This window comes from Mercenaria mercenaria, unplaced genomic scaffold (assembly GCF_021730395.1).
Source record: "Mercenaria mercenaria strain notata unplaced genomic scaffold, MADL_Memer_1 contig_4946, whole genome shotgun sequence".
NCBI lineage: Eukaryota > Metazoa > Mollusca > Bivalvia > Venerida > Veneridae > Mercenaria > Mercenaria mercenaria.
Genome location: NW_026463217.1, coordinates 19,583 through 32,299, shown reverse-complemented (window position 1 = coordinate 32,299; position 12,717 = coordinate 19,583). Strand labels below are relative to the sequence as shown.

The 12,717-nt window shown below is 36.1% G+C and overlaps 1 protein-coding gene across 1 annotated transcript in view; it reads right to left on the bottom strand.

Moving 5' to 3' along the window:
* LOC128554330 (deoxynucleoside triphosphate triphosphohydrolase SAMHD1-like) overlaps positions 1–11,539 on the bottom strand; it is a 29,806-nt gene extending 18,267 nt beyond the window's left edge. The window contains exons 1-4 of the mRNA XM_053535600.1: positions 10,841–11,539; positions 7,016–7,099; positions 5,748–6,131; positions 202–266 (exon numbers count right to left, since the gene is read on the bottom strand). Coding sequence (XP_053391575.1) covers positions 202–266; positions 5,748–6,131; positions 7,016–7,099; positions 10,841–11,438 — 1,131 coding nt within the window. The 5' untranslated portion in view covers positions 11,439–11,539. The remainder of the gene's footprint in view (positions 1–201; positions 267–5,747; positions 6,132–7,015; positions 7,100–10,840) is intronic.
* Between the last annotated feature and the right edge of the window lie 1,178 nt (positions 11,540–12,717).

Genomic DNA, 12,717 nt, shown 5'->3' with positions numbered 1-12,717 from the left:
GTGATGTCCCAAAAGTTTCGCTCGTGAAGGATTTAAGTTCAGTAACAGAATCCGACATTCTAATTAAATTCCCTTGGTCTAAAACCTAGTGACACCCAGGAAGAGTCAAACCAACAGGCCACCTTAGATGTTAAAGTATTTTTTCTCTTGTGAAAATGTGCCAAACATAGCAGATTTATGCAATGATTTTGACAACTTTACCTTTCTACTAAGTTTTCCTTTTATTGCTTGTGGTTCAAAACCTTCTACAGACGAGCCTCTATCTTCTGAAATGTGCAGATAAGATTGGAACATGTCAAAGATCCGTTCTTTAGTGTTCATTTCACTTTGTTTTTTTTTAAAATGTGCTTTTTATTTGGCAAGACCTATGTTATTTTAGAAGTGACAAATTAAACGTTTAAGAATTATGCAATCATAAGAAAAAATGCCCCTTGAAACATTTTTTTGTATTTGTGTACACAATAATTTTACAACGCAGTTTTAGAACGGATGTTTTGATTTTTATGCCCATGCGCTTTTGACGTGTGCCAAAAAGACCGCGAAACAATAAGTGAATGTAACAAAATTAACAATGTGTTCTTGTAATTTTGTTGTTTTCCTTCCATGCTCCTGGAAATAATTTTAATTCGCAGAAAGCAAACTGCATTTCATAAGGTATGACGCACAAGGTTGTTATCAATTAAAGGACAGTAAACGTCACATATTTTTGACAGGCTCGGAGGAAAGTGTTTAACAAACTACTTGAAATTCTAACAAGAATGTTTGGAATGCTGATTCACTGGTAATTCAAGAAAACACAGGTATCTTTCATGGTCATAACATGTAGTTACATAAAATAATTTCTAATGATAGTAACTGTCTGACAGATGATTGGCATGTTTTTGTATACATATATTTATCATGAATTAGCTCGCAATTAGCTCACATTACAGGCCTACCGGATAGTATATACGGCCTGGGACTAATCTTTACAAGAGGACTTCACCGGAACCGCCGAGACGTTCACGTCGTTGTAAGGGGATAAACGTTGCTTACTAGGTCACAATGTATAATGTCGTATATTGTCACACTTGACCTAGTTAGCGACACATGACGATCATCGGCGGTAGTGGCCTTAGAAAAGGAAAGACAGTCGATTTGTGTGAGGCTGATTATCTGATCTGGTGTTGAGCCTCTCTCCAGATACCGGGGTGTTGGGATCTAGTAGACACCCCCGCACCGCAACCCCCCCCCCCCCCCCCCCCCGCACACACACACACCGAATTGACACCGGAGAAACACTTTTGGTACTACCAACCGGATTTGTCAACGGCGGAATGAAGACTGCCAGAGATCAGCGCTCCGGGCCGACTGTCACTTTGATCGAAAAACAACGTTGGACCACAACCGAGGAACTTATGTTCGACGGTCTTTCATGTAACTCGAACCGCGCCACGGCCCGAGCACTTAGTGGGTTGGTGTCTCCCAACTCGATGCCGGATGGCTATCTGTGTGAAATCTTAAGTCAAATGGCCTTGCCTGGCCTTCAGCTGGTTCATCGACGACGAATGACATCCACATTCTCGGAACTCAATAGGAGCACATTTAGGGAAGATGGCGGGATATATGGACGATCGCCGGGAACAAAGAATCGTCGGCGAGCAGCTACCAAGAATCGACTAGCCGCTTTCTTACATTAGACACAAGAACGGCGCAGATCTATACTAAGCAAGCAGAAGATATAAAAATGTGGGAAATACAAACAAAAATGAGACGTCGTCAAAACCAAGGGAGTCATCGAACTGCATTGTGAGACGACCACACAAGATCAACATAACAACTTAGACAAACAACTTATGTCGTAAATCTTGAAGAACTAAATAGATAACGTATGCAATAAAATTATATAAATTATATACTGGTTGTTAGCTTTTATTTATACGGCGGCCACGCTACATGACCCACATAAAATCATCATTATGTTGCGAATGTTTTGCCAAAATATAGAAGATTTTGGTTTTACCATCTATTGTACAGAATGCGTTGATAAAAGATAAATATTTTATTAATTAGAAGCAGGTTTCATTCTTATTTTTGTTAAAATAGAACAAGCATTCCCAAGCCTAGATCCGCTCACGAAACAAATATAAAATGTTTGAAAATGTCATATTTTCTTTCATTGTTATCTGTCAAAGGAGGTTTTTATTAAAACTGTGAGTAGCTATTGTTTATATTTTCTCTGACTTGATGTCTTTAGTTAATGCGACTCTTTCTCATTGAAGTTACTGTTTTTAGTAATGTGCGGTAAAGTATTACGTAACTATTATGCAACTGACATGATAAAACATAGGCAACCTTGGTGATCAAGACTAACTGTCACCAAATTAGACCGGATCATAAAAGTAACTGAAGCATTTAAGATGTGTTTTATGTGGCATACTTTTATGCCCTAAGGTCACCAATGCCATCGGATTAAAATATCACGTCATTCAATAGCCTACTTTAAATAAAGTCTATAGGAAGTTCTTTGGAACTTCGACGGGCATTTCCTTATGAAACGATGTTCATGTAAATATAAAAATCTAAATTCGTTAGATCTCAATCAAATTAAGGACTAGTCCTGGCTTCCAAAACTCTAAATGCCGCTTTTTTATATTTTATTTTTTTCATAGTTGCGGCTTTAGAGTTTTGGACAAGGCCTACTATGACACCATACCAAAATAAAAAGTTGTCCAACTTTTCGTCGCAAACGTAGTCAACTGAAATTTTGAACGAAGATGTATGGATATCTTGATAAAGTAATCACTTCTACATCAGTTAACACCATTTATCAAATACTGGAAGCAAATCTTACAATAAAATCGCCAATTTTTACAAGTCACTGCTAGATCAGCATCATTTCGGCGGCCATTGTTGAATAGCTACAACGAGATTCTCGCATGACGTAACAGCGCGAGCCGCTAAAAATACACATGTAGAGTCTCTAGAGCACCTTGTAAACAAAAGAAATGATTTATACATACAAGTTTTCTTAAGGATTTATCTATGAAAGTAATAATTCAAATCAATTTCAATAAAAAATAACCATTTTCCCAAGTTTTTGTGCCACCGGGATGCTGATGCAACTTCAAATACGAAGCGGCACATGTGAGTGCTCTCTTAGCGGTTCGCGCGGGTGAAAGGTCAGTCTCGTATTTCAAAGGAGCAAGATGGCGGCGTAGAGTAAACGTTTCAGACCAGTTCGAAATTGTCAGGTAGTTCTGCCATCAATTATGGGTTTTAATGCGTAAAATTTGGCACAATGGTAGATTTTACTATATATTAACTGATCAGAAAGTGCTGCTGCCGATTTCTTTTAAAATGTACAAACGCGAGCGTGTCAGATTTCTGGCACGATTATTGGTATGATTTCCCTACGGAGTGCACTTCAGCTCTCCCGTCCAAATCCAGTATATAAACCGAGAGAGCTGAAGATTTTAAGCTAATTAAGGACATAAATTACAATTGGAATTTATCAACTAAAGGAAAATACCTACTATATCTCAAATGTTTATATTCTATATTAACCTTCAATTACTAGAATAATGATAGTAAACTTGAATTCCATAAAAATGGAATATGGTATAACAACAATTAAAGAGTGTTAGTTGAAACATCCCTCCGAACTAGTCGCCCCCTCTCTACTAAATTTGACCTCTCCGGCCACTACTCCACCCTTTTAATAGTGTTAAATAAAAACTTTAGAAGTAAAAGAATCAAAAGAAAATTACAATTTTAAGATGAAAATTATCTGTTTTAATTACGGAATGAATTGATCCCAATTTGGGTATAAATGGGTATAAATGGACACAAAGGAGGGATTGTGTTCATCTTTGTTAAATTTAGGATAGGGGCTGTGCGGGACTTTATAGATGCACGCGTGAGGAAAGGGGGCGATGCATCAGTTGGAATAAATCTGTACCCACGTCGAAAATATTTAGTTTTTGAATTTTTAAAATCCACACTTTCACGTCTCATGATTTAACTTTTATTTTTTATTTTCGATTCTTAATGATATTATTATGTAAGCGATAGGGTTGTAAGTTCTGTCAGATCATGTTAGAAATGTCCATGCAAACGTGTAATAAGCTTTTTTAATTGATGGAAAATATTAACTTCACATTTTTCTTTCAATTAAATTTGTCGAAAGGAAAGATCAATAATGCTGAAAAATAGTTATCTGTCTGTTCATTATTAATCCTTAATTATCAGTTATAATGTGTATAAATTATCTTATTTTGAGCAAGGCAGTTGAGGATATGCAAAGATTATCATATATTTTCATTTGTCCTGCAGTGGTAATTTAATATAATACGAACTAATTGACTGATTATATTGACATGTGATGTGATATGAATTTAACGTAGTTAATATTGTGCGGTCATGTCTTTTTTCCCTACGTAGAGTGTGCATACGCGAAATTTTACTACCGTTGCTAAGGACTGCGCAATGTGTTAATCCATCTATATCAATATTTTTTTCTAAGAAAATTTATATCATATTTCAAATGAACCTCATATTTTCATACCATAACGTTCATAGGATTTAGGATTTTTGGCTTGCATCACTTTAAAAGACGAGATCAGTGCTACACTCGGCAAACCTGGCAATATATTTCTAAACGAATTACTCTCAGAATGAACTACTTATCTTGTAATTTTGTTGATAGGCAAATCGTACAGACCTGATCGCCAGTGCTAGATATACTTATTTTGCATGTAGTCAAATATACTTTTATTGGATGTTAATCTGTTGAGATACATTTGCTATAATTCCCCATCCTTTGGTGTATACAAGGGGTGTTTTTAAAATAAATGCAAACTATCATCGCATTTGTTCAACTTTAAAGTTAGATAAAAGATTGACGGTTTAGTAACATTCAGTACAAAGTGCATCGAAATCTAAAAATGAACAACTTCGTTACCTAAGTTTGTAATATTTTCTACCGATTGATTGTACCTGTAGTTTGATTTTCCAACTGATCTGGCGAGGATTGGAAGTTCCGTGAAGGATTAATGTTTGTAAGTAGAAAAAATCAGGGTTTAAATACGTATACTTATAATACCGAAATACAACTAAATGCCGGAAATAATGTAATAAACACATGAAACTCAACGTTTTCGAAAGAAGAAAGATATTTTAAGAGGCATAAACTTAAATTATTAAAAAATCCTACAACATTCTATCGTTTGATCGAAACTTTCTTGTCCTTTTCTGAAAGTCTAGTAACCTTTACATATACCCGAAAGTAGGTGTCAGCATTACCCATTGTTTAGCTGAAGTACCGAGTTATATGCTAACAAGGAGAAGAAAAATTCATTCAATCAAAATAGGCAGGAATGTTTTTAACAAAATGAGACTAGTTTTCAAAATACAGACCTAGTTGCATTACTTCTCGAACACCCCTCGTATTGTAAACAATACCGCTTTTGACCTGTTACAGGAATTGAATTAATAAAAAGAAATTTTCAAAGATTCAAAGATTAAAGAGAATAATTCCATTTTTTTCACATGTAATTTAACAAGAAGTCCCTAACATTTTCCTGGTGATACACAACTAATTTATATTGAACAAAAAATGCAAGCATAGTATAGTCAACTAGTTTTTGTTTTGTTTTGGGTGGTCATTCTGAATTTAACTACACCAATTTCATACAAAACCCTGAGCTAATATCGTGCCTATAGAAAATATTTGTTATATCAAAGGTCTGTCAAGATCGTATATTTACCCAATTGTTTCATGACTTTCTTGTAGTTCTCTGGGGGTATACAGATTTGCAATGTCACAACGTCATCTACCGTATCTTCAATAGCCTTCGCGACGTCTTGCAGAAGTCTTTGCATGATCGGACCACTAATGTAGTCTACGAGATATATCAAAGACATTGCGGAAAAGCAAGTAAAATTAAACATTACTGAACCGGTATTATCACTTTCAACTTCTATTCCTGTTTGCCGGACATCATCCTTTATATGATCAAGAGCAACTGTTAATGTCATAACAAGATATTCGTCTGTACGTGCTGCTCCAGAGGTAGTGTCTTGGTGTGTCGCTGTAAGAATTTCCTCTGCTCTTTTGTTTTCTCCGAAAGGACATATCTTTAAAGTAATTGCTACAACAAAGTCAACAAATGTAAATAGATTAATCCGTTATCAATTTAGTATCAATTTATTGCTCATGAACGGTATGAAACTGAACGCGAAAGGAACACATAAAATGTCAACATGTTGCACATGAAAATAAATTGACAGTCAGCATGGAAAAATAAGGTCAGACACCACAGTTAAGATGAATAAGTATACTAAAGCTTTACAATATGTTTAATGATTGTTAAAATATTGTACTTTTACAGAATTTATTACATGTTATGTGATAATGAGCATAAAAAGCCATCAGAAGAGATTGTATTCTTAAAGTGCTTTTAAGTAAAGTTTCAAACCCTTGAGTTGATAAGGGGACTCCTCTAAATCTGACCACAAGATGACCGTACTACTTTGTATCAAAATTTGACGTTAAATGTCAAACCGTATAAAGATAACTGACAACTTACGTCATTTTAAACAATATGGGAAAAGGCTGCTGACTATACAAATAGTGCAAGGAGTACACACACATAAAATGTTGTTCAGCCTGAAATTTCCGCAATCATATAGGGGAAAGCGAAATCGTAGAGACAAAGCGCTTTGTAATTTAATTTAATAACAACTGACCTGTACATGTTTGCATCCATATGGGATAATTTTTTATTGACTTTATTGAATAAATGATTTGATCGATACCGATCAGAAGCAGTGGGTATTAACTTTTGACATAAAAAAACTGGTTTACCATGTTAGTATTATGCAGTTCTCAACTAAGAGATCATGAATATGCATAAAGCGAATTGAATTCCAAGATTGAAATCAATCGACAGAACTATTGTTTTCGTTCAGCTTGAACTGAACATGTCTAAATAAAATAGAAAGATGAATGTTACAATTTATTAATAAAATTTACTCAGTGGATCCATCTGCGAAGGTCCTCCGTCTTCCATACATTTCTTCTTTTTCTCTAGCACTCTCTTCTTCAAATCATAAATTTCTGAAATGTATTTTCCTTTCGTTAAAATATTGACTGGTGCTTCGTATCTCATTCCGGTATTTCAGATGAGTATTTTTATACATTCCATCAAAAATTCATATACGGATCAAACATTTAAAATGATTAAAACTGGCATTGGTTATTACAACAAAATCAAAGGTAATGATATGTTTATTCCATGTCACTCTGGCATATCTTTTAGCTAATATATAAGACTTATTTGTTGCAACAAGTTAGAGATAAAAGTAAGAGCTAATTTAATGTCCTTCGACTTTAAAGAGAAGAGTTTACTAGCTGTACTACTATTTAGTGGCTATAGAAAATACTTAAAATTAAGCGATATCTTTTTACGTTTAAAAGCTAGTTAGATAATGTGACATAATTTTAATGTCAGTAGGCAGCATAAAAAAGGGAAACACAGATAAAATTGCGGACGGAAACAATAAAATAAAAAATTGTAATAACGACATTTTTGTATGTTACTGGCATGCTTAGTTAAAACAGTTGTATGTTTCAAAGCTTTGAAGTCATAAGTGCGCAATTTTCATGTTTTTGTTAACCTGATATACTTACGCCAAGTTAGAATACCATTCTTAAATTGCTATAAAATGTCACAGTCCACTTTTCTTTTAAATGTTACTTATTTAACCTGATCCATATTAATAATAACAATAGTCTTTGATGGCAAGATTATTGACTGGATAATTTGAGCGTGTTACTGCGACTTCATAGTCATAAAGCGACTACCACTGCAACATTTAATACCATTTAAAACTTATTTCTGTTTCATTTAGTTTTCATCTAATTAATTTTGTAAAATTAATGACTAAATCATTCATCTATTTCTTGCAGAAGTACCTTAGCATCCCTATAAGAGATAGCACTGCAGCGATGAGAGCCATCTGTACAGGCCATTTTGAAGATATCACTTTGCGTAAGCATATCTCTTCATGGTTGAAAGCTAGCACATACCTATTAAGTCTCTCTTTGATTAAATGAAAAAAACAGTTGACGTTTTAAAGCTTGCTCAGCAGGCTATCACTTTATTTGAAAGAAAATTGAGAACGTAAAGTGTAGGCAGTGATTTTCAAAGGTAAGTATAGAAAAAGTAACGTTAAGCAAGAGGGCCATGATGGCTCTATATCGCTCAACTGAGATTAGTTGCTTGCATGGGCGGTGCCTCTTTTAACCCTTAGGATATATATTGAACATTTTTGTTAGAGATCCACGAGGCAATGCTACATACGAAATATCATAGGTCTAGGCCTTGTACTATGTAAGTATATGAACAACTTGGGACCACCAGGATAGGGCTTCTTTTACCGCCAGGGGCACAATTTGAACATTTTTGGTAAAGGACCACAAGACAAGACTATGCAACATACTAAATATTAAAAGCCTAAGCCTTGTAGTTTCATACAAGAACAGTTTTTAAGTTTTCTCCTATATAACTTTATGTAAAGCTTAGGACATAATTTGAGTTATTTTGACAGAGGACCACTAGGCAATGCATCGTACCAAATATCAAAAGCCTAAGCCTTGCAGTTAGAGACTGTAATAATTTGAACAACCTTAGAGGAGGACCACACGGCAATGCTACATACCAAATAGCAAAGGCTAGGTTCTGTGGTTTCAGACAAGAAAATGTTTAATTTGTTTCCTATATAAGCCTATAAAAAATCTTGGGACCCCTGGGTGGGCCTCTTTTCACCTCAGAGGCATAATTTGAGTAATATTGGTAGAGGATCATAAGCCAATGCATCATACCAAATATCCAAAGCCTAAGCCTTGCATTTCCAGACAAGATTTCTTAAGTTTTTTTCCTATGTTGCTTTATGTAAAACTTGGGGCCCCTGGGTAGGCCTTTTTCAACTCAGGGGCATAATTTGAGTAATTTTGGTAGAAGACAACTAGGCAACGCAACCTACCCAATATCAGAAGCCTAAGCCTTGCAGTTTCCGACAAGATTTTTTTTCCTGTGTAAGTGTATGTAAAACTTGGGACCCGCGGGACAGGGCCTCTTTTCACCCTTGGGTGAATTTGGGACCCCCTAGAATAGGGCCTCTTTTCACCCTGGGGTGATAATTTGAACCGTCTTTGTAGAGGACCACACGGCAATGTTGCATACCAATCAAAGGCCTAGGTCATGTGGTTACAGACAAGAATGCTTTTTTTTAAGTTTTTTGCTATATAACTTTATGTAAAGCGTTGGACCCCTGGGTGGGGCCTCTTTTCTACTTATGGGCATACTTTGAATAATCTTGGTACAAGATAACAAGACAATGCAACATACCAAATATCAAAAGCCTAGGCCTTGCAATTTCAGAAAAAGAAGATTTTCTTCTATATAACTTTATGTAAATATCGGGACCCCTTGGTCGGGCCTCTTTTCAACTCATGGGCTTGATTTGAGTATTCCTGGTAGAGGGCTACCAGGCAATGCAACGTACAAAATATCAAAGGCCTAAGCCACACAGTCTAAGACGAAAAGAATTAATAAAACACTATGTCTACGTAAAACTTGGGACCCACGGGTAGGACCTCTTTTCACCCTAAGGTAATAATTTGAAAAATCTTGGTACAGGACCACAAGGCAATGCTAATTCAACATATCAAAGGCTTAGGTTTTATGGTTTCAGACAAGAAGATTTTAAACGTATTTTCCTATATAGGTCTATGGGACCCCTTGGTATGAGCATAATTTGAATAATACTGGTAGAGGACCACAAGGCAATGCAACATACCAAATATCAAAAGTCTAGGTCTTGCAGTTTCAGACAAGAAGATTTTCCCTATATAACTTAATGTAAAACTTAGAACCCCCTGGGTGGGACCCACTTTCACCCTAAGGTAATAATTTGAAAATCTTGGTAGAAGACCACAAGGCAATGCTATATCTAAATATCACAGGCCTAGGTTGTGTGGTTGCAGACAGGAAAATTTTTCCTATATAAATCTATGTAAAACGTGGAACCTGCAACATACCAAATATCGAAAGCCTATGCTTTGCATTTCCAGAAAAGATTTTGAAAGCTTTTTCCTGTATTATTTTGTGAAAATTTGGCACGCCCTGGGTAGGGCCTTTCTCAGCTAAGGGGCATAATTGAGTTTTCTTCGCAGAGGACAACTAGGCAATGCAACCTACCAAATATCAAAAGCCTAAGCCTTGCAGTTTCTCTTTTCACCCTAGGGTAATTATTTGAACAATCTTGGACAAACTTTGGACCAATCAGAATTTGTTTCTGCGCGCGTCCTAGTGGTGTTATTTTCCCCGTATATTGAATAAAATTAAACATTAAAAGAAAACATTTTAAGACTTTCATTAAAATCATTAACAGTGTTAAGTATATAGCTCTTCTGGTTAAGCGTAACAAGGTTTCCCCTTTTTTTATAGATATTTGTTTTAAGTTAGAGACAGACAGAGAACACCTTTGCTTTGCTATCTGTGAATTTGTTTTTAAGACATATTTTTAACATATCTTTATGGTAAATTGGGCTATCAGTCAATGCCTTCCTGATATTACAATATCATATATAGCTATCTCATTATAAAAGAAACATTATCACTAGAAAAAGGGACTTCAGTCAGAAAACAGAGATAGCTCTTAAGAATACAGCTGACTCTCAAACTAAATATATATCGCTATAAAAAAAAACTTTTCTTTAGTCACTGAATAAATTGTAAAACGAATTGTCGCACCTATGCGTCTTATCCCTATCAATTTTTTTAAATAACTCTACCTTCGCCACACGTTAGTCGTCCAATAACTTCATACTTGGATTCATCGAGATGCCACTGTTTCAATTTATCCTCGCATTCTTCTACAGCAGCACTTCGTACATTTTCTGGACTCCCTATTACATTTTCTAATTCTGCCTTCAGCTCAGGATTGCCTAACACGTCCGTACATCGACTTGCTATCCCAGTAATTCTATCAAGGTATTCTTGATACTTTCGATCTGGAATGTCTCCCTCACCTCTATGAACTAACTTGTTCCTTAATGTTCTAATACCATCTATGTCGTGTCGGATATGTTTGGATAGATCGCAGAAGTTGCACAGAAGGAAACAATACGTATTGAGATCCCAATGTTTTAGATTTGTCGACCTTGAAAATCCGGGAAATAACTTCTTTTTGTGCTCTTTACCAAATTTGTGGCCAAGAATAGCTTCCCTGTTTTGATCCAGAAAATCATCAATGGTCCATGGACTATACTCAAAATCTGCTGGAGTTAATTCCTTTAATCTTTTTAAAAACAGTTCTTTTGTTATTCTGAACCCGCAGTGATGAATAACAATTACCAAATGGCCGTATTTTGCTAGTTTTTGTGGTGGCATATTTCTAAATGTATTATTTGCCTTTATTGCCACACTACACGCGTTGTAATCATTATGTTTTAGAGTCCAGTTACTTCTATTCTACTGCTTTAAATTCGCTTGATCCTACAGTAAACAATAAAAAGAACAAAATAATGTAAAAATAATTATCATCACTCATTATTTTGATTTATTTCCACAATTATTGGCCCGGGTTCGATTCCCGGGAAGAGAAGCTGGAAATTATGAAACACATGTTTCCCACTCAACTAGATTTGTTTGTTTGTTTTGTGTTTAACGCCGTTTTTCAACAGTATTTCAGTCATGTTTGTTTTGTTTGTTTGTTTTGGGTTTAACGCCGTTTTTTCAACAGTATTTCAGTCATGTAACGGCGGGCAGTTAACCTAACCAGTGTTCCTGGATTCTGTACCAGTACAAACCTGTTCTCCGCAAGTAACTGCCAACTTCCCCACATGAATCAGAGGTGGAGGACTAATGATTTCAGACACAATGTCGTTTATCAAATAGTCACGGAGAACATACGCCCCGCCCGAGGATCGAACTCGCGACCCTGCGATCCGTAGACCAACGCTCTTACCTACTGAGCTAAGCGGGCGGGCTATTTCAGTCATGTAACGGCGGGCAGTTAACCTAACCAGTGTTCCTGGATTCTGTACCAGTACAGACCTGTTCTCCGCAAGTAACTGCCAACTTCCCCACATGAAGCAGAGGTGGAGGACAAATGGTTTCAGACACAATGTCGTTTATCAAATAGTCACGGAGAACACACGCCTAGCCCCAGGATCGAACTCACGACCCCACTAAACTAGAGGAGTTCTGGTAAGCAACCCAGCGTTACCGGATTGAAACCCAGGCATCCTCGCCGCCTGAAAACTAACCTAAAAGTGGGCGTTAAACTGAACATGAATAATATGGATATAACAAATTTATAAAATAGAAAATAGGGGTCTTACCGTGACTGTTTTCACAAACAGCAATTACATTAAGATTTTGTAACGTTAAAAATTGTGTTACGTCGGACGACGTTTAGGCTACTTCAGTGATGCACGCGATGCAAATATATGCTTCTACCGCATTTTGTGAAATATTTCACGGAAAGAGCCCCTTTTTTATTTCATAAACTAGTTTGGAATTTTCATAGCAAAAAGACTGCGTAAGTCGTTAGTAAATTGAAGCGTTTTCCGCCGACCATATCATCCACCGAAGCTCGTATGTCGCTACTCTAAGATCAAAAGAATAGCGCATTTATTTAGAACATTTAACGCCCATCATAGCGACA